At 46.7% G+C, this 23,368-nt stretch overlaps 1 protein-coding gene across 1 annotated transcript in view; it reads left to right on the top strand.

Annotated features, from left to right (window-relative positions):
* Positions 1–1,847: 1,847 nt before the first annotated feature.
* Positions 1,848–23,368, top strand: part of GRB14 (growth factor receptor bound protein 14) — a 104,238-nt gene continuing 82,717 nt past the window's right edge. The window contains exon 1 of the mRNA XM_073645681.1: positions 1,848–2,024. Coding sequence (XP_073501782.1) covers positions 1,962–2,024 — 63 coding nt within the window. The 5' untranslated portion in view covers positions 1,848–1,961. The remainder of the gene's footprint in view (positions 2,025–23,368) is intronic.

Below are 23,368 nucleotides of genomic sequence, written 5' to 3' on the forward strand. Positions count from 1 at the left end.
ACTGGTGATGGAGTCCGATGGCGTGGACCCTCCGGAACCGGCAGGAGTCTTCTTTCTGAGGTAAACTTGCACTTTTCTTCAGGCACGCAGTACCCGGGTGTTGCGGGCACGTAATCCTGCCGACTACGCCAAAGTTGACGCGCCCCCTGGGACATATTCCTTTTTGAGGGGAATACCCGGCACCGGATCAGATGGGGGGGGTTGTAGTCTCCGAGCGGCTGTGACCCGGTCCCGTGCCCAGGGCGTCAAGCTCAGTGTTATGTGGCAGTCCTTACTGATGTTATTAAAGTTCGTTGTGTCGACTACGCCACCCGTTGTGATGCGGTCACTGTGGCCGCCGCTGCTGCAGGGTCCGCTGAGGCTGATGGTGGGTGCACAGCTTGGTGGGATAACCCCCAACGGGAGGGGTATAGCCTCAGAGGGGACAGGCGCAGAGGATGGGGGTTGTGGTGGTGCGGTGCAGCCGGTAATGATGACAGACTCGGGTTGTGCAGTTAAGGGTCTTTACTTACTGCAGATGTTCCTGGTCACTCTAGCTCCAAGTGACCTCCCGAGCCGTGCTGCGTCCACCAGGTCCTGGATCCAGCCAACCCCCAAACAAGTCCGGAGCGTGGCCCTGAGCTCTCCCTCTGTCCTTTCTTCAGCCGTCCCCACCAGTGATTCACCTAAATCCAGCTCCCTCGGGCCTTCTGTTGGGCAACCTTTGGCCTAAGGTTCCCTGACCCTCCATGTGGTGTGCCTTCAGGGTGAATGTAGTGGGTGACCGTGACAGACACTGCCCACGGTCTCCGGTCTCTGGCTGGGGAATGTCTTTGCCCCCACCAGCTTGGGTTCCGGTACCCTTCTGCTGACTCCTCACCCGGTGTTCTTATTTGGGTTCTTGGGTCCCTTCTTTGTCCCCCTCTGGGTCTTTCTGCACTCCACTCTCTCTCCAGGGCTGTTGTTTCTTTCTCTCTCTTGCTGCAGGCTTGTCCTCTGCATCTGACTTCCTCTCTGCGTCTGACCCTGATCTTTGATGGTGCCCACCTTATATACACCCTCTATGTGTGAGCTCAGGTGACCAGCACCCAATGAGCTCCTATCACTACCCAGACTGCTCCCCCTTTCTGCCCCTACACTACATGGGATGTTCCTCCCCCCTCCCACTCCAGCCAGGAACAGGCTCGGTCGCACCTGCACATTTCCAAGTGGGAGTGCCGTCGGCCTGCTCCTCTGGAATGGGATGTATGTAGTGCATGCAGTCTATCTGAGCTCAGTTCCACACTCCTTCCTTACCCGGGAGTGGAATATCACACCTCTGGGTTGAGGTGCAATACCCCTGTAGCAGCCGAATCCTCAGGGTGCTACATACACATATCCTCAGGGTCTGTGCATACTTTCAGTATTTGCATCAGAAAAATGTGCTGCAAATACTAACGTGTTGGAAGGAAAAATGCAGCAAAAATACATTTTGACTCGCTTTTTGCAGGCGTGAAATCTGCAGCAAAAAAAACATGTGCTGTGCATGAGACTTCAGGAAACTCATTCACTTTGCTGTTACTAGGAAATCCTTCAGGTTTTGTGAAAAATCGCAACAAAAATGTGACGAAACTGCAACGTGTGCACAGACCTTTACTCTTCACACACTGTGAGGGTTAACAGTCCTACATTCATGCCAATGGATGTCTGAGCAGAAATCTCTCCTGACAATAGATGCTTTGATATTACAGAATGGCAGCGATTGTCGTCAGCTTTTCTTAAGTATTATAAACAAAGTATCAGAATGTATCAGAATGTGCTTCCAAGGACAAAAGAGGAACGCAGGGCCGGCCGGGGATTGGCTCTCCCACAGTTCGTGTTAATTGGCTCGGAGTAGAGTTGGGATCAGAGTCATTTAGTTGTGTAGTGTTAGTGCCATATCTGACGTGACTGCACATCCTGGACTATTCCTCCCAGTGTAAACTACTTTATGAAGCGCAAACATGAGTCTGTATGCGAGGAGAGTGACACTGCCAGCAATCACCCCCTTGGTGCTTCAGAAAAGGGTAGGACATCTCAATATTTGCCTTGCTTTAACTCCATGACAAGTTCTGTTAATGATTTTACAGGAGGGACGTACAGTAAAGTCTCTATTTACGGTTTAGTTTTATAACTATTATTATTATTATATTCATTACTATTGTATCATTCTTCCCGCACTACTTCTTTCTGTGCAGGTGCAGCAGAGCTGAGTTTGCCATTTATAACATCTCATACTGATACGATATATATTATCTGCGGTCTTCCACAGGATTACAAGTTATTTAATCAGAGTGCAAACTACTTTGTAGATGTAGCAGAGGTGAGAGTGTTGTATATTTACTTGGGACTGCAAATTAACCTTCACGGCTAGCGTTGGGTAAAACATCAAACGTAACTCCGCTACAATGTTTCTTAAAATTCTTGTGTTTTTATTATTTATTTATTTTTTAATTAAAGTAGTCTTTAAGTTCACTTTTGATCACACTTCCATTCGGACATTCTGTTTGTTCTGTGCTAGAAACAAACAGAATTAATGTCCAAAAAGGATTTATTGTATAACTGATGGATCCTATTAATTATTATGAAGTCTGTCTGGGTTCCAATGTGTCTGTTTTTTTAACGGATGAAAAAACAAACAAAAAAACGCATTGTGCAAAACTTTTTTTTCAGTTCTAAAAACTGACACATTTTAGAAACCCCTTGGACTCCGCACACCTTTACTTCTGTTTACATCAGTTATCAGTTTTTGTTCCTCAAAACGTAAATGTGGACTCTGCTCAGTATTTTTCTTCTGTTCACGTGATATTCCTCATTGTTCTACTGCAGCGTGGAATTAATACATGTCTATTTCACAGTTTAGATTATTTATCAGACGTCCGATTTTATGGAATTGATCTCATTTAATGGCTAGGTTCACACAAGCATATAAAAAAATCGTTCCGAGCTTCATCCAGAAAAGTGGGAAGATTTTTTTTTTTCTCACTTGTCATCCGTGTGCTGTTTATTCTTTACAGCAGCAGCTATTAACTTTTACAGTTTCTTATGTTACAGAAATGCAATGAATCCGTAAAAATCGGATGCTGTACTGTGTCTCCGTACGTCATGCAGTTTTTGTTTTTGATAATTGTAAAACTAGAGAATGACAAAAAGCGCAATAGGGTCTTATACAGGGAAAAATGATTACTAAAAATGCACACCTGGTAGAGTTGTGTTCACACAACCATTGAAAAAGACAGGCAGAGCCACGAGGTGAAATCAAGGAAGAAAACGGAAACAAATGGGTTAATCTGTGCTGCCGTTGAAGACTGATGAGAAGACAGGAATCCAAGTATTGAGGTTTATTTGTCAACGTGTTTCGAAGTATTAAAACTTCTTCATCCATCGTGGTTTGTCCTGATGAAGAAGTTTTAATACTTCGAAACAGCGATGGATGAAGAAGTTTTAATACTTCGAAATGCGTTGACAAATAAACCTCAATACTTGGATTCCTGTCTTCTCATCAGTCTTCGAAGGCAGCGCAGGTTAACCCATTTGTTTCCGTTTTCTTCCTCCATTTTTGTTTAGGTTTGAATGCCCGAGCTTCATCGGAAGAAACTAGCGCATGCAGCAACTTTTGTCACCAGATTTGGTCAGTGAAGAAAGTCGCTCATCTGCACGGCCCCAGTGAATAACATTGGGGCCGTTGGTGTTTTTCACACCGAAAATACTGCAAACAAACGCTGTGAAGCAGTAAAAAATCTGGTATTAAGACAAAACACAACATTAGCTCATATATTAAATAATTGAGGCTCCCCCACCCATAGTGAAAATGGGCTGTTGATGGAGAGGTTTTCTCTCTGTGATCACTCTTTTATATGTAATGCACTTAAGGCTATTTTCATATTGCATTTTCGGCTACTGTCGGTGGCTCCATTGGGGCTTACATCTGAAGCTTTGGAAATTGGGTTTCGGACGTTTCTGCTGATGCGGCCATTGACTGTAATAATACAAACAGTCCGTTACAGTCAATGACACCGTCAGCGCAAAAGTCTGAATACCGTTTCCAGGACTTCATGTGTTAACTCCGATGGAGCCAATGACGGTAGCCTAAAAGTCTCTGTGCACATAGCCAAATGGAAGCTGACACTTGTCCATATCATATTATTACGACCCAGTTAACACTGTATATGAGACTGATGGGGGTGAAGGGGAGGGCGCAGATTTTTTTGGTTTAGTTTTATTTATTCTCCTCTTTCTTATTTGTTGGCTGCATGTGTTCATTACTAATTTGTAACATTATGAATGATTCTGTCTATGGTTTATCATTAACATATAATCATTTACTGGCTGTGGTGTTCAATGTACTTTACTTCTAATAAGTCCTAAACCAGACTCACTTGTAGAAGTTTACACCAAAAAAGGCACAACAAACGGACATCAATTTGCAATTAAGTGTGTGCACATACGGGGCAGATACACAATGCACTTTCCATCTGGAAAATCCTCTGCGTATTATAGTACCAGGATTGGAGAGGAGACTTTATGGAGTAAAATCCACACACTGCAGAGAAAATCCGCAGCAGAAAATGACCGACTGCAGATTTGAACTCCACAAGATTTATAGAGCAGATCTAACCCTTTGGGTCTGTGCACACAGTGCAGATTTGTTGCATTTTTTTCTGCACAGGTTTGGCACAAAACCTGAACCTGATGCCAAAAAAGTGGCTGAGAATCCTGAAGTCTCAAGCACACGTTGCTTATTTGTCTCTTGGTGCAGATTTAAATCCGCGGCACGTCAATTCTGTCAGCGTTTTTGCTGCAGATGTCACTCATTCTTAGGCTATGTTCACACATCATGTTTTTTTTTTTGCGTCAATTTTCTGTAGCAAAACCTGATCTTCAAGAGCATTTTGCTCAGGATTTTTCTTGCAGTTTTGGTGCTTTTTTTATGTGTTCTTGGTGCGTTTTTTCAGCATTTTTTTCACTGTCTCTTTTATGCATATACAGTTAGGTCCATATATATTTGGACAGAGACAACATTTTTCTAATTTTGGTTCTAGACATTACCACAATGAAGGGTTTAGGAGTTTCAGCTCCTGAACATGTGCCAACCTGTTTTTAAAGCGACCAAAAGTAACTGGACAATTGACTCCAAGGCTATTTCATGGACAGGTGTGGGCAATCCCTTCTTTATGTCATTCTCAATTAAACAGATAAAAGGCCTGGAGTTGATTTGAGGTGTGATGCTTGCATTTGGAAGGTTTTGCTGTGAAGTAAACATGCGGTCAAAGGAGCTCTCCATGCAGGTGAAACAAGCCATCCTTAAGCTGCAAAAACAGAAAAAACCCATCCGAGAAATTGCTACAATATTAGGAGTGGCAAAATCTACAGTTTGGCACATCCTAAGAAAGAAAGAAAGCACTGGTGAACTCATCAATGCAAAAAGACCTGGGCGCCTACGGAAGACAACAGTGGTGGATGATGGCAGAATAATCTCCATGGTGAAGAGAAACACCTTCACAACAGCCAACCAAGTGAACAACACTCTCCAGGAGGTAGGCGTATCAATATCCAAATCTACCATAAAGAGAAGACTGCATGAAAGTAAATACAGAGGGTTCACTGCATGGTGCAAGCCACTCATAAGCATCAAGAATAAAAAGGCTAGACTGGACTTTGCTAAAAAACATCTAAAAAAGCCAGCACAGTTCTGGAAGAACATTCTTTGGACAGATGAAACCAAGATCAACCTCTACCAGAATGATGGAAAGAGAAAAGTATGGCGAAGGCGTGGTACAGCTCATGATCCAAAGCATACCGCATCATCTGTAAAACACGGCGGAGGCAGTGTGATGGCTTGGGCATGCATGGCTGCCAGTGGCACTGGGTCACTAGTGTTTATTGATGATGTGACACAGGACAGAAGCAGCCAAATGAATTCTGATGTATTCAGAGCCATACTGTGTGCTCAGATCCAGCCAAATGCAGCCAAACTGATTGGTCGTCGTTTCATACTACAGATGGACAATGACCCAAAACATAAAGCCAAAGCAACCCAGGGGTTTATTAAAGCAAAGAAGAGGAATATTCTTGAATGGCCAAGTCAGTCACCTGATCTCAACCCAATTGAGCATGCATTTCACTTGTTAAAGACTAAACTTCAGACAGAAAGGCCCACAAACAAACAGCAACTGAAAACCACCGCAGTGAAGGCCGGGCAGAGCATCAAAAAGGAGGAAACCCAGCGTCTGGTGATGTCCATGAGTTCAAGACTTCAGGCAGTCATTGCCAACAAAGGGTTTTCAGCCAAGTACTAGAAATGAACATTTTATTTACAATTATTTAATCTGTCCAATTACTTTTGGTCCCTTTAAAACCAGGGTGGCACATGTTAAGGAGCTGAAACTCCTAAACCCTTCATCCAATTTTAATGTGGATACCCTCAAATGAAAGCTGAAAGTCTGAACTTCAACTGCATCTGAATTCTTTTGTTTAAAATTCATTGTGGTAATTAGTGTTGAGCCACCCCCGTAGTGTTCGAGTTCGGTTCGGTTCGTCGAACACCCGTGTGTTCGCCGAACTGTTCGTCGAACTGTTCGTCGAACACCTTTGAACACCGTTAAAACCAATGGCAGGCAAACAAAAACACATAGAAACACATAGAAAACACCTTCAAAGGTGTCCAAAAGCTGACAAACTGCTCAGAAGACACAACTAACACATGGAAAAGTGACAAGTACATATAGTCATGCGAAAAGAAAAGAGGTGGAGGAGTAAAAGGAGGGGGAGACACAGATATAGGCATGTCATGCCCTTCTAAAATCCAAAAAGTGAGAAGCCGAGACGGCCAGTCCGCTCCTGCCCGTGCCACCTCCGTGTCGCCGGGTTTGTGCCAGAGCCGCGGTGAACCCTGACGGCCAGCCCCCCTGTCCCAATACTGGTGCCTGTCCGCTGGTGGGTCGAGAGAGCCCCACTGTGGTGGAGGCAGCTCTAAGCTTTTTAATTTAAATTGTCCCTCTAATTTGAATGAATACACTTTAAATCCATTTACAAGGATCTATTGGAGGGCAAGTCTCATGCCAGCAGCCGCGTAATTCCAGCTCCAGTAGCGTCCACTAAAGCTGCTGCAGTTAAAAAGCTTTTATAAGGATCGAGCTCGGCTGTCCACCGCAAGGCATCCTAGTGCCAGTCCCAGCCCCTATGCCTTGGGGTGCCTCCTGATGCTCTTCACTAAGTATCCCGTGGTCCCGAAGCATTTCCTTTGAAAAAATTAAGTGTCCAAACTACAGGTGGTGTAGCTTGCTTAACAGCCGGGATAATCCGCTGACTAGCAGACACTGCTACTAGGCACAAAGTATTTCCTGGGCTAGATGCAGTTAAAAATTTGTAAGTAGATACTCTCGTTGGATGCTGAGAAAGCATTCCATAGAGTCTCCTGGCACGCCATATATGATTCTCTTAAAAAGCTTGGGGTAGGGGTCTAGGGGACCCTTTTATAGCCAAAATCACGGCCCTGTATCACAATACGTCACCTAGGCTGAAGATAAATGGAACTGTAGCACCGAGGGCTCGGTTGCTACAGACGTATTGCACCTCACCCAGAGGTGTGATATCTCACTCTCAGATAAGGATGGAGTGTGGATCAGGACCCGACACCTGCATGCATTACACCACATTGCCGTGGGGCAAGGCGACCAATATGCCCCTGAGATGGGCACGACAGTCCCTGTCCCTGGCTGGAGTGGGGGGAGGGAACACTGAGGAAGGGGAACCCTGCAGTGCAGGAGCAGGGAGGAAGCAGTTCCTGGGTGCATTGAGAAGGGAGTATAAAAGGTGGGCACCATCTTAGTTCAGTGCAGAGAAGTCTGAGCAGAAGTGGCAGGGAGCAGGGGCTCTGCATGAGCTCTGCTCCGGAGGCGGGCCTAGTAACAGAGGCCCAGGCCTGCAAGAGGGAGAAGGAAGGAAGAGGAGCGGAGAAGGCTCCAGGAACGAGGAATGAAGGGATCCCAGGGGTGCGGACGGGCGAGTCGCCACCGCACGCCCGAATCCACCTGCGTGGAGGGGTCAGGCCAAAGGGGGAGACCGGTCCCCGAACTAGTGGAGGCAGGAAACGACCCTCAGCTAGAAACCGGAGGCTCTGACATTTTATGTGGCGCAGCCCCTTGCTCCACCCGCTAGGAAGGCACCACATAGGGTCAGGGAAACTGGCGCCAAGTTTACCAAGAGGAGGCCCGAGGCAGCCGGACAGAAGTGTTGGTAAGAAAGGCCAGACAAAGGACACACAAAGGGGGTCCTGTGAAGCGCTCCAAAGTTATCTGGGAGTTGTCTGAGCCCCTCACCTGGTGAGCACAGTACGACGTGGGCAGCCGTTACCTGCAGACGTGGTCTGGATAATAAGAACTGTGAGTAAAGGCCCTGAACTGCATCACTGACTCCGTGTCGTTACTGCTGCTGCCCTGCACCATCACCCCCATCCTCCGCATACACTGTCCTGAGGCTATACTCCTCCCGTGGGGAGTTATGCTACGCTCTGCTGCACCCACAACACCAGCCTTAGCGGTCTGCCCTGTAGCGGCGGTTCACTCTGACCGCAATCCACGGGTGGCGTAGTCGGACATTTAAACATCAAAACCACATAAATAGTTCCGCCACTGGTTTGACCGCCCTGAGCCACGGAACCGGATCGCCGCCACGAAGACTACAACCACCAGCATCCACCAAAAAGGGTCCGGCTCCGGGTGTCCCAAGGCCCAGGGGGTGCGTCAGAACATTTTCATCACCTTTCACAATCACCAATGGGACAAGGCAGGGATGTCCTCTGTCCCCTCTCTTATACATCCTAGTGACGGAGCACCTGCTCTCATCAATTCGCCATAACCCCAATATTAGGTGGATTGAGGTGGGAGGCACCGAGTACAAGTGCTCTCTATTTGCTGATGATGTCCTAGTATATATCACTCAATCACATATATCCATCCCTGCTGTTATGGCTGAAATAGATCACTTTGTTACATGGTAAAATTTTAAAATCAATGCAGCGAAGTCTGAGGCCCTCGATGTCTCCCTCCCTAAATCCATATAGGATTCCATCCAGTCCAACTTTCCCTTTGCCTGGCCCTCACAGGGTATCAAATACTTAGGAATTCCTATTCATAGAGACCTCTCCCATCTATGTTATCTTAATTTTGGGCCCTTTATTGAACAATTCCATACAGACCACGGTTGGCAAGTTAGAACTGTAAGATTCAGTACGTGAACCACTGGTGTTTTGTGGAAAAGCACATGTACACCGCGTTCCAAATTATTATGCAAAAAGTGTTTAGGAGTGATAAGGGAAGAATTTGTTTGTTTGTCAGTTAAACTCATTGATGGTGATGTGTGTCAGGGCTCTTTATATCACTGTAAGCAATTGCAGACACCTGTGCTAATTAGTTTGGCAGGTGTGTCCAATGAAAGGCAAGACTACTTAAGAAGGCTCTCTCACATTATTAAGCAGCCTACATTTTCTGCCAAAATGGGAAAGAAAAAGGATGTGTCGGCTGCTGAGAAGCAACAAATTGTGGAGTGTTTAGGTCAAGGCATGACTACAATCAACATTGTGCGATGATCAGGATGAAGTGTCTTGGCAATCAAGAAGTATGTAGCTGATTCACAGTACACACGTGTGCGTGCTGATAAGGGCAAATTGAGGACTCTTTCCTACAGGCAATTACGTCAGGTTGAAACAGCAGCGGCAAAAAAGCCTTGTCATAGCAGCAGACAAGTTTTTGAAGCTGCTTGTGCCTCCAACGTCCCCCGAACAACAAGATGCAGGGTCCTTCAGAGGTTTGCAGCTGTGCATATGCCATCCTGTCGACCTCCTCTATCCACTTCACACAAGCAGAAACGGCTCCAGTGGGCCAAACATTACATGAAGACTGATTTCAAAACTGTTTTGTTCACGGATGAGTGCCGTGCAGCGCTCGATGGTCCAGATGAATGGAGTGGAGGATGGCTGGTTGATGGACACCCCACGCAAACACGGCTACAGCGCCAACAAGGAGGAGGTGGAGTAATGTTTTGGGCTGGAATCATGGGGAGAGAGATTGTCGGCCCCTTTAGGATCCCTGAAGGCGCTAAAGATGAACTCCATAATGTATGTGGATTTTCTCAAACAGCACTTCCTGCCATGGTTCAAGAAGAAGAACCGTGTATTTCACAGCAAGATCATTTTTCTGCATGATAATGCACCATCTCATGCTGCACATAAAACATCTGCATCTCTGGCTGATATGGGCATAAAAGGGGACAAACTTATGGTGTGACCCTCATGCTCCCCTGACCTCTACCCCATTCAGAACCTTTGGAGCATCATTAAAAGGAGTGTCTATGATGGCGGGAGGCAGTTCACATCTAAGCAACAGCTCTGGGAGGGTATTCTGTCCTCATGCAAAACAATTGAAGCAGAAACCATCCAAAACCTGACAAATTCAATGGACGAGAGAGTTCAGAAGCTCCTTTCGAACAAGGGGTCCTATGTGAAAATGTAACATCACCTAGAATAAAGTTTTGAGTTGAAAACTGTTTGATTTCAGTTTCTAACAACCTGCTAATGCTTATAATTTCAAAAATGACCATTTTTTTGGTCTTTATTAAAATGAAAAGGTTGATCGAAAAGTTTGGGGGATCTAAGAGTGTGGCAACCCAGTAGTCATGATTACTTCGAATTCTGACAATATGAGGGTCATGCTGCAGGTAGTGCAGCAAGAAGGCACTTATGTGTCTTGCGCATCTCGGAGCCCCAAAATTATTTTCCGGGCTAGATGCAGCTAAAAATTATTTTTAATTTTAAATCTGGTGAAGCTTATTATAGATGGCCTAATAGGATCAGTGCTGCACACTGCTACAAAGCCCAAATTATTTTCCAGTCAAGATACAGATAAACATGATTAGTAATTTGAAAGCTTAAAACGGTTGGTAGGGTGATTTTAACCAATCATCAAGCTTTTACTCTCCCCAGGATGACACAGGGGTAGAAAAGTCGTTTCGGATCCATGATTTGTTCATCTTTATGAACGTGAGTCTGTCTACATTATCAGTGGAGAGCCGCGTGCGCTTATCTGTCAGCACACCACCAGCAGCGCTGAACACACGTTCAGACAGAACGCTGGCTGCGGGGCATGACAAGATCTCCAAGGCGTAAGTGGCTAGCTCCGGCCATTTATCCAGATTGGAAGCCCAAAAAGAGCAAGGGTCCAGTGACACAGTCGTGGCTTCAATGTTTACTTGGAGATACTCCTGTACCATCGTCTCTAGGCGTTGACTATGTGTCAGACTTCTTGTCTCCTGTGGCCTTGCAAAGGATGGGCTAAAAAAGTGGTGAAATGATTCCGCAAAATTGATGTTACCAGCAGATACTGTGGTTCTGTTACGGTTTGAGTGCTGAACACTTGACGGTCCCACGGTTGGCAAGTTGGAACTGTGAGATTCACTACGTGCACCACTGGTATTTTGTGGAAAAGCACATGTAAGATTCTGCAACAGTCTCTGCTGATACTCCTGCATGCGTGCATCCCTTTCTATGGCAGGAATAATTTCTGCAAATTTACTTTTGTACCGGGGATCTAACAGTGTGGCAACCCAGTAGTCAGGATTATTTCTAATTCTCACAATTCGAGGGTCATGTTGCAGGTAGTGCAGCAAGAAGGCACTCATGTGTGTTGCGCATCCAGGAGCACCAAGTCCCTGTTGTGTTGGTGGCGAGGTAGCAATCATGCTTCCTTCCTCTGTCCTCTCCCCCCAACCTCGCACAACAGAAATGTGATCAAGGTCTCCCTCATCTGATGAGTCTTCCATCAGTTCGTCCTCCACTTCTTCCTGGGCTCCTGCACCTTCCTCACTAGTTTGGCTGCTACCATGCGCCCTGGTAAAATCATCTCCCCCACCCTCACATGCCTGCCGCCTTGGTGCTGCCGACCGTCTGGACCTTGCAGATGTTAGCCCTTCCGCATACAACTCCTCCTCCTCTACTTCCTCCACCTCCTCTTGTGCCACCACCTGACTCCGAATTCTGTTTAACATGTGCTCCAGCATGTAAATCACCGGAATAGTCATGCTGATAATGGCATCGTCAGCACTAAACATCTTCGTCGCCATTTCAAAACTGTGCAGAAGGGTGCATAGGTCCCTGATCTGAGACCACTCCTCCAGCGTGATTTGCCCCACCTCTGAATCTCGTTGGCCCAGGCTATACGTCAGAACGTATTGCACCAGGGCTTGTCGGTGCTGCCACAGTCGCTGCAACATGTGCAGAGTTGAATTCCACCGGGTAGGCACATCGCATTTTAGCCGGTGAAGTGGCAGGCCCAACGACTTCTGTAGAGATGTAAGTCGCTGAGCTGCGGGATGCGAACGGCGGAAGTGAGCACACAGCGACCGTGCCCTCTGCAGAAGGCCATCTAGTCTGGGATAGTGGGCTAAAAATTGCTGGACAACCAGGTTCAACACGTGAGCCATACAAGGCACGTGTGTGACATTGCCCCGGCGAAGGGCCGCACCCAGGTTTGCAGCATTGTCGCACACGGCCTTCCCTGGTTTCAGGTCCAGTGGAGACAACCATTCATGAAATTGGTTCTCCAGAGCTGACCACAACTCCTCAGCTGTGTGACTCACATTTCCCAGACATTTCAATGTAAAAACCGCCTGATGACGTTGAGCCCTACTGCCAGCATAGTAAGGAGGTGTGCAGGATCCCTTCTGCGCAGTTAGAAAGCTTGTGGCATGACCAGACAGGCTTTGGGTGCAGGTGGAAGACCGAGAGGAGGTTGAGGAGGCAGAAGCAGTGGAGGAAAAATGACATAAAGAGGATTGACGCACAACTCGTGGGGACGGCAAGACTTGGACAGCAGCCCCTTGTCCTGCTGTCACCATAGTTACCCAGTGCCCAGTCAGCGACATGTAACGCCCCTGTCCATGCCTACTCGTCCAAGTGTCTGTGGTGAAATGCACCCTGTCACACACAGAGTTTCTCAAAGAAGCGGTGATGTTGTGTGCGACATGCTGGTGGAGCGCAGGCACACCTTTCTTTGAGAAGTAGTGCCGACTGGGCATCTGGTACTGGGGCACTGCGACGGACATAAGGTCTCGAAAATCCTCTGTGTCCACCAGGCGGAAAGGCAGCATTTCTGTAGCCAAGAGCTTGCAGATGGTGAAATTCAACCTCTTAGCTTTCTCATGGCTAGGAGGAAATGGTCTTTTACTTGTCCACATCTGAGGGACCGAGGGCTGGCTATTGTGCTTAGACGGGGTTGATAAGGGTGTCCCCGGCAAACTGCCGGTCTGTGAGGAAGATGCAGGCGGACATGTTAGGTTGCCTTGATCCAAAGGTGGTGCTATCGATGTCGGACAGCGCTCAAGACCAGCTGGTGTTACCACCTCCAAAGAAAATGATGACCTGCCAATCACGCTGGCTGTTGCGGGTAAAGAGGTGGCAGGTCTGCGCCCCAAAACAGGTGTGACTGCTGTCCCCCCAGTCACAGAGGATGAAGAGGCCGCGGATGCACAAGATATGGCAGACGGTGGTTGGCCCGGCCGGCTAGACCGCATTGTAGCACACTGAGCTTCCCACTGCAACTTATGCTTCATGTCCATGTGCCGGTTCATGCATGAAGTACTCAAACTATGTATTTTTTGGCCTCTACTTAGCTTTTGCTGACAAATGTTACAGATAACATGAGTTGGGTCATCTTTATCGATCTGAAAAAATGCCCAGGCTATGCAAGGCTTAGCACCCATGCGACCTGAAGAGCCACCACGACTTGTGGTGAGAGGCAGAGTTGTGTTTGAGGATGCAGTTGTTGACGTGCTTCCAGTACTACGTCTCTGTCCAGGAAGGCGCAACCTGACCTCGTCGTCACTAGCATCTTCCTCCACCTCCTCTGCTGACCTCATCTCTTGGCTGACTGTGGGTTGACAGTAAGTGGGATCTCCGACCTCATCATCATCACCCTGTGCGTTATCACACCCGTCGTCCTCAGAGCCAACCTGTTCCTGCCCTGACAAAAAACTAAAGTTGTCGCTCCAATCAGGTATTTGAGTCTTATCATCGTCTTCCTCATTGTCTCCACCAACAGGTGTTACAGTTTGGGAATGAGGGTCTACATTATGGTCAGAACCTTCTGCGTCTGGTCCTGGATCCGACTCATAAAGATTCTGGGCATCAGTGCAGATCATTTCCTCGTCTGGATTCACAGAAGCGCTGGAGTCGACCTCTGATTCCCAGGCTATAGTATGAGTAAACAGCTCTGCAGACTCAACCATCTGTTCTACCTCATACTCAGACGGGCAGCTGGAGATTTGGGAGCTGTGAGGAAGCAAGTGCGATTTGGGTGACACCTTTGAGGACTGGAGTATTTGTGATGTTGAAGTTGATGTGGAGGAGAGCCCACTTAAAGGAGCACTTGATATCCGTTGAAGCACCTGCTGTTTTTGTGCCTCATCTGGAATTTGTAGCGATTGGCGTGGCCGTAAGAAAGGGATCTTATCACATTGTCCGCTAAAAGAAGTAGACATTTTAGTTTGGCTGGAAGATGGTCTTTCTTCTGCACCTACCCCACGGACACAACCTTTTTTCCCCTTCCCAACACGCCTATTCCCCTTTCCACCAGCAGCAGGCCTTTTTCCACTCATTTTGGTGGTTAACTAATTCACAACTCTGGAGTTGTTTGCACAAAAAAACAATGGATGGTAACCGAGCAGAGCTGAGTGGCCAAACTGTGGTATTAGGCCAAAACTATTGGCTGGGTTAGATGCAGAAAAAAATTATTTTTAATTTGCAACCTGATGGAGGTCAGTATAGATGGACTAATAGACCAAGTCCCACACACCGCTAGAAGCCCAAATATTTTTTCAGAGCTAGATGCAGAAATTTTTTTTATTCAATTTGCAACCTGATGGAGGTCAGTATAGATGGACTAATAGACCAAGTCCCACACACTGCTAGAAGCCCAAATATTTTTTCAGAGCTAGATGCAGAAAAAAATTATTTTTAATTTGCAACCTGATGGAGGTCAGTATAGATGGACTAATAGACCAAGTCCCACACACTGCTAGAAGCCCAAATATTTTTTCAGAGCTAGATGCAGAAAAAAATTATTTTTAATTTGCAACCTGATGGAGGTCAGTATAGATGGACTAATAGACCAAGTCCCACACACCGCTAGAAGCCCAAATATTTTTTCAGAGCTAGATGCAGAAAAAAATTATATTCAGTTTGCAACCTGATGGAGGTCAGTATAGATGGACTAATAGAATGATGCTATGCCCAAAAGATTTTACTTCACTAGGTGCAGTAAAAAAATTGGTATTCTATACACAGGTGGTATATCTTGCAACACAGATAGGCTACTCCACTGACTAACACACTCTGCAATAGGCCAAAAAGGATTAGCTTTGCTAGATTCAGCCAAATGCTGTGAAAAAAACTTGCACAGCACTGGCACAGACCTGCCTGGCAAAAACTGATAGGAACTGATGTAACCTAGTCCTGAAAAGGACTCCAATTACAATTAGTCTTTACTCCCACAATCTATCTATTTAAGAGCACAGACCTGCCTGATAAAAGTCGTAGGAAATGCTGTAACCTAGTCCTTAAAAGGACTGCAATCACAACTATTCCCTACTCCCAAGCTATCTGTATATTTGTGCGAAAATTGGCTTGAAATTAACAAGGTATAGCGCACACAGCAACAGCGGTGCCGTCTAACACGCAGCTGCAGCAGTGAGAAAATGGTGGCGACGGGGAAAATGGCTTGGTCTTATAGGGCAAGGACATGTGACATACACTGCCAATCACACATGCCCTTGCTTGTGTGAAAAAAAGCACTTCGCTCCGTGTGTGCGCTGCTGATAGGCTGACAGATTGCACCTCCCCACTGCAAATGCGGGAAAGAGAAAAAAAAATGGAGATCTTCATTGTTCCTGCAGAGATCCATCCCCTGCCCCTCCCCCCGCCCCGCTGTACACTCAAACTGCGTATTAACATTAATTTTCATCATTACTGAGAAAAAATCCAGTTATGATTTTGGTGCACGAACAGTTATCGAACATAACCTCGAACAGCCGAATTTTTCTCAAATTGTTCGTGTTCGCCGACCGGCTCGAACACCGCCCAAAACAGCTCGAATTTGAGATTGGCGAACAGTTCGAGTAGAACAACGCTCATCTCTAGTGGTAATGTCTAGAACCAAAATTAGAAAAATGTTGTCTCTGTCCAAATATATATGGACCTAACTGTACATAAAGTTCTGTGAAAAAAAGAACCCCATTCTACAAATTTTGATTAATTTTTTATATGGTTTTTCAGCGTTTTTTTTCCCCACCCATTACTTCCTATAGGTGAAAAAATGCTGAAAAAAACGCTGAAAGAAGTGACATGCTCTATTTTCCAAAAAAAAATGCAAGGCACAAAATCCTAAACAAAACAAAAAACCTATGATGTGTGAACTAAGAACTCTGGTTTCTCATAGACTTTTCTGGTACTGCAAAAGGCCGCTGAAAATTTGCATAAAAAACTGCAGAAAAAGAAGAAAACATGATGTGTGGAAAAATCTGCAGCAAAAATGCACGGAAAAAATGCATGAAAAACGCGTCAAAAATGTGCCTACGTTACGCAGAGATTTTCCTGCCAAGACATGCAGAAATTATGTCAAAATTTCTGCATCAAATACTTATCATGTGCACACACCCTTTCACTCCAGCATTTAAAAATCTGCAAGACTTGGGGTGATTTCCATTGCTGATTTTCCACTGTGGAAAGTCTACAGTGAATTAGTCCTGTGTGGATTTGCACTGTTGTGCTGTGTGTTTTTCATGTTTCGAAGCAACCTAATTACACAATAAGTACAAAAAAAGTAATCGACATTCAATAAAAATTTAGACACAATTCCTCGGAGATTTTGATTGACGGTTACAAATCATCTTCGTGCAATGGATGTTATAAGAGATCTGTGTTACAATTGATGAATATCTGGCCATAGAGATATTTCACCTTTAGAATTAGGGGCTGATTTATCAATCTGTTTTCACTAGTTTGCTTTCCTAAAACTGCCTGACATGTCTCAAAAAATTTGGGGACTTTTTATTTTTTATTTTTACACCAAACTCAGCCAGATCCGCCAACTCTCAAGTGTGAAGAACTCTGCCAGCAGCGGAGGCGTGAGGACAATCGTGACCAACAAATTCCTCACGATTCACACCACAAAAGAAGTATAGATCACAAAAGAAATATACACAACTAGAGTAACATTGCTTGTGCCGGAGCACCACACTTGAACGATGTTCTGAATTTATTGAAAGGTGCAAGTCTCTAAATAAGGCTCAAGCGCACATTTCATGAAGAATGACATACACCAGTGTTTATGAATTAGGACTTAGTGACAGTATTATTATAATGTTTTGCTTATATGGCGTCATCATATTCCACAGCACTTTACAGATATTATTATCCCTGTCCCCATTGGGCTCACAATCTACATTCCCTATCAGTATGTCTTTGGAGTGTGGGAGGAAACGGGAGAACCCGGAGGAAACCCACCCAAACACGGGGAGAACATGCAAACTCCTTGCAGATGTTGTCCTTGGTGGGATTTGAGCCCAGGACCCTAGTGTTAACCACTGAGCCCAGGTGACCAGAATTTCCATATCCTTCCATGGTTCTGCTAATATGAGCTTAGATCAATAGCGAAGATACAAGAAAGACGATATTGGTTAATTTCAGTAGAATTGTAGGTGCTGCCGGTATTGTGGACCCAGTCCCATATTATGTGAGCTGTCTGCTGTCTGCACTGTAATAAAACATCATTTTATTGTATTCTTATCTAAGCAAACAAAGAAGCCTCCACTGCATGTACTGTATCTATAAAAATCCATTAAAGGGAATGTACATTAAAATTAATTCATCACACTCTCATATTTTTGAAAGGTGTAATTTATTTGAACAGCAAAAATGAAGATACTTTAACCAAATCAGAGGTGGGTGGCGACAATATAGCGAGTATAGCGAACAGCGAGACATTTCGGCCCAAACCGGCCTTATTCAATTCAGTCGCTATTTCTACTGGATGGTATATATGTGTGGGATTTAGGCTGTATGCTCAAGACGGTAGGGCCCCTTTTGAAGGTAATCTCTTAATCCAAATAGTGCTGGCTTGGATAAGCAAGTGGAAGCCGGTATATATCCGGTGTCTGGCTGGCAATGGCGGCTGGCAATGGCGGGTAGCGGTGCTGCTAGCACCTAGCTTGTGGAGAGGCCGTCAACTTAACCCCCCATTAAAGGGAATGTGTCACCAGAAAATGAATTATTTTTAAAATTGAGTTTTTATGTAAAATACATTTTATTTTCAAATTTCTAGCTATTTTTTCTCTCTAAAAAATGCAAAAAAAACCTTGCAATTTTCACATTAATTTAAGACTCCTACTTACAGGGTCGGCTCCAGGTTTTTGTGGGCTCTGGGCGAAAGAGTCTCAGTGGGCCCCTTTAGCACATACCACGATTCATGATGCACAGATACCACAGAGAAATATATATATATATACTACAATGCAAAGATTTCACTTACTACATTACATGAGCGATATCTATTGTAAATTCCACAATAGCTCAGAAACCGGCGAATCCTCACAGCGCACAGTGCAGATCGGACAGTATAGTCCTCCATACAGTATAATGGACCCCATATAATGCTCCATACAGGATACTGCCCCCCATAAAATGCTCCATACAGGATACTGGTCCCCATATAATGCTCCATACAGGATACTGGTCCCCATATAATGCTCCATACATAATACTGGCCCCCATAAAATGCTCCATACAGGATGCTGGTCCCCATATAAAGCTCCATACAGAATACTGGTCCCCATATAACGCTCCATACAGGATACTGGTCCCCATATAACGCTCCATACAGGATACTGACCCCCATATAACACTCCATACAGAATACTGGCCCCCATAGAACGCTCCATGCAGGCTGTTCCCCCCTTATAATGCCCCATGCAGGATGTCACCCCCCTTATAATGCCCCATGCAGGATGCCACCCCCCCTTTTAATGCCCTATGCAGGATGTCACCTCTCCCCCCTCCATATAATGTCCCATGCAGGATGTCACCCCCCCATATAATGCCCCTTGCAGGATGTCACTTCCCCCCCTTTAATGCCCCATGCAGGATGTCAGACCACCCCCTCCTTTATAATGCCCCATGCAGTATGTCACATACCCACCCTCCTTATAATGCCCTATGCAGTATGTCACATACCCACCCTCCTTATAATGCCCCATGCAGGATGTCACCCCCCCTTATAATGCCCCATGCAGGATGTCACACACCCCCTTCCTTATAATGCCCCATGCAGGATGTCACCACCCCTTATAATGCCCCATGCAGGATGTCACCCCCCCCCTTATAATGCCCCATGCAGGATGTCACTTCCCCCCTCCCCCTCTTATAATGCCCCATGCAGGATGTCTCACCCCCCACCTCCCTTATAATGCCCCATGCAGGATGTCACCCCCCCACCATATAATGCCCCATGCCCCCATACATGAAAAAAATAAAAAAATCCAATACTCACCTCACTTCTTACTTGCTGCTGGCGCTGCTCCGGACTCTAGCGTCGCCCGCGTCTTCCCGCTCTGCACTGTGACAGGTCAGGAGAGAGCGCGCGTGGTGTAAAGACATCACCGCGCCCTCTGACCTGAGACGTCACAGTCAGAGGACGCGGAAGACGCTGCGGAGGCACGGGGAGGGGTAAGTATTGTGCCGGCTGCCGGGGTCCTGAGCAAGCGGGGGGGGCGTGGGGTGGCGGTCGCTGACACCGGCACCGCACTGCTCACGGGTCCCATAGCGCGGCGGGTGCCCAATGGCAGTGGGCCCCTCCGCCTGCTCAGGGCCCCGGCACTTGCCCGGGTGCGCCGGGTGCTGACACCGGCCCTGCCTACTTTTGTTCCTCACATGGACATTAGCAGTAATAGACTGATTTAGACCCTATTTCTTTGTATAGCTGCGTTATCTGAGCATGCACTAGTCTGGCCTAAGGTCACTGTAAGGGAAGGGGGGAGCAAGGTGTGATATCACCTAATGTGAATGGAGGATCCTGTGTTATCTACTGTATATAAAGGTGTTATCAGTCATCGTACAGGAGGAGGAGGTGAGCTGTGACATCACCTATTGTGAATGGAGGATCCTGTGTTATCTACTGTATATGGAGGTTATCAGTCATTGCACAGGAGGAGGAGAAGGTGAGCTGTGACATCACCTATAGTGAATGGTGGATCTTGTGTTATCTATTATCTACTACTATCTATAGGTAACATTACAGCTCACCTTCTCCTCCTGTACAATGACTGATAACACCTAGTGATGAGCGAGCATACTCGCAAGTACTTGGTACTCGCCCGAGCATCTCAGTTCTCAAGATGCTCGGAGCTCGCAGAGTACTTGCAAAATGCACGGGCGGATGCTCGGGTCCCCTCCCTGCATGTTTGGCGCTCTTTAGAGTGCCAATCAACACGCAGGGATTGTCTGCCACTCACTGTAATGCCGCAGCCATGGTGGTTGTGGCATTACAGTGATTGGCTGGCTGCACAGCGTCATCAGGTCTATATCAGACCTGGCGCCGCCATGATCGTCACAGTTACTCCAGATCAGACAGTGAAGGGAGCTGCTGAGCTAGGGAGAGATTTGCTTATGTATTAGGTAGTGTAGGGAGAAAAACCGTACATTACACATATCCATCTTAACAAATAGTCCTTCTGAGGACTAATCCATCTGCAGAGATATCAGGCAGGCAGTGTATATAGGCAGGCAGGGTATATAGCAGACTGCAGTGCATATAGCACAAGAGGCTCCATTCCAATTCTGCCTTCTGCTGCTGTTAGATATTTCTAGACGTAGGCCCAGGTCTCAAAGGCCAGGAATAATTTTTTTTGGATCTTAATCCTCATTATTTGCTTAAAATGCAATCCAGAGAACACCGTTTTTCTGCGCCATTTGCTTGTTGGCACTGCAGAATACAGCCAGGTCCTTTCTATATTACAGCACTAGAAATCCAGCTATTTAAAACTGTGTTTTCTCTGTCACACGGATCACATATACGTTTTCAGAAAATACTGCCATTTTGGCCTCCATTCCAATTTTTTTTCACTGTGTCAGCGAAGTTTTTGACACGGTTTGCTGTTCAAAGTAGTTACCTACAGGCCAGGTATTCAAAACTAAATTTTCTCCGTCACACAGATCACATATACGTTGTCAGAAAATACTGCCATTTATGGCCTCCATTAAAAATTTCCTTTAGTGTGTCAGTGAAGTCATTCACACCAGTTTGCTGTTCAAACTACTTACCTACAGGTCAGGTATTTAAAATTCTGTTTTCTCCGTCACACGGATCACATATAAGTTCGCTCCCAACTCAGTCATTTGTAGTGAGCGTGGAAGATATTGTCCTCCATTTAAAATGGGCAAGGCATGTGGCAAGGGACGGGGAACTGGATGGTAATGGTGCATGCAGAGGCCGAGGACAAGGCCGTGGGCAAGCCGAAATTGTGCCACAACAAACACCCACATCTTCTCGCCTGACCTTCTTGTCCCAATTTCTAGGGGACTGCAGCACACCACTATTGAATCCAGAGCAGTGTCAAAAGGTTGTTGGTTGGATAGCGGATAATGCTTTTAGTCACTTAGCCACCACCACCACCACCCTGTCTTCCACACGGTCAAGTCTCAGTAGCCATGAGTCTGGACCGCATATTCCTCACCCTGATCCTCCTTCCTCCCACCATGCCGAGCCCCCAGAGACAACTGATCCCACACTTGGACACACTGAAGAGCTGTTCACTTTTCCTTTTATAGATTCGGGCCTCTCGCCTGGTCCACTTGAAGCGGGGCAAGAGGAGATCGCATGTAGTGATGCCCAAATATTTGAGCAGCCACGGTCACAGGAAGGTGACGGTGGGAAAGTGTCACAAGAGGTGGACGATGATGAGACACAATTGCCAGAAAGTCAGGAAGAGGACCAAGGTGCGGAAGTGAAGACGAGGTGGTGGATGATAAAAGTGACTGACCAACCTGGCAGGAGGACATGCAGAGCGAGGAGAGCAGCACACAGGGAGAGGGAGGCAGAGCACCCCAACAGGCAGGAAGAAGCATTGTGGTGGTCACAGACAGAAGGAAGGCAACCATTTCCCATAGCACCAACACGAAGGAAGTTGCCAGTACAACTATTAGGTCTTCCCGAGTCTGTTTATTTTTTAAAGACTCTGCCGATAACCCCAAAAAGGCCATTTGCACCACCTGCCAGGCCAGCATCAGCAGGGGTGGCAAAACGACCAGCCTGACCACCACCAGCATGATCAGGCACATGGCAGCAAAGCACCCAGCTTTGTGGGCCAAACCCCAGGGTCCAGGAACAGTGTCTGCTGGTGGCGCCATTGCTTCTTCCGCTGTCGTGCATGCAAGCCAATCCCCTGTCCATGGTGCATGCGAAGATGCCTCCTGCTCTGCACCTGTCATTGCATACTCTCAAGTAGCAGCATCAAGAAGTACGTCCACGTCCTTGTCCCAGCGCAGCGTTTAGTTGTCCATACCCCAGTCCTTGGAACGCAAGCGCAAATACGCCGCCAATGCCCCACAAGCCACACTACTAAATTCTCACATTTCACGACTGCTTATTCTCAAAATGTTGCCTTTTAGGCTCATGGAGATGGAAGCATTCCGCAACCTGATGGCGGCGGCCGCCCCTCGGTACTTGGTCCCCAGCCGCCACTATTTCTTCCGATGTGCCGTCCCCGCATTACACAAGCACGTGTCCCAAAACATTAGCCGTGCCCTCAACAACGCAGTTACTGGGAAAGTCCACCTAACCATGGACACATGAACAAGTGCTTGTGGGCGGGGACGGTACATCTCGCTGACGGCTCACTGGGTTAACATAGTGGAAGCCGGGACCCAGTCGGACCTTGGGACGGAACATTTCCTCGCGACGCCAACGATTGTGGGCCCTATGTCAATCAGGGTTGCCCCCATGGTCTACAGCTCCTGAACCTCATCCTCCTCAGCCCCCTCTTCAGCCTCCATCTCTGAAATGACCACATCAGTCACAAGCTGGAAGCACTGCAGCACTGCCTCGGCCAAGCGGCAACAGGCTGTGCTGAAGCTAATATGCTTAGGTGACAAACCGCACAATGCTGAAGAGTTGTGGACAGCTTTGAAAGAGCAGGCAGATCTGTGGCTCACACCGCTGAACCTACAGCCAGGTATGGTCGTGTGTCACTGACGCGCCCCTGGGCCTGTGTCGCGCTGAGTTGCGCATGCGGGAGCTTAACCGGAGCCGGATCTCTTGAGGGTTGTAGT

Source organism: Phyllobates terribilis, unplaced genomic scaffold, assembly GCF_046119375.1.
Source record: "Phyllobates terribilis strain yellow unplaced genomic scaffold, ASM4611937v1 Scaffold_9__5_contigs__length_417890890, whole genome shotgun sequence".
NCBI lineage: Eukaryota > Metazoa > Chordata > Amphibia > Anura > Dendrobatidae > Phyllobates > Phyllobates terribilis.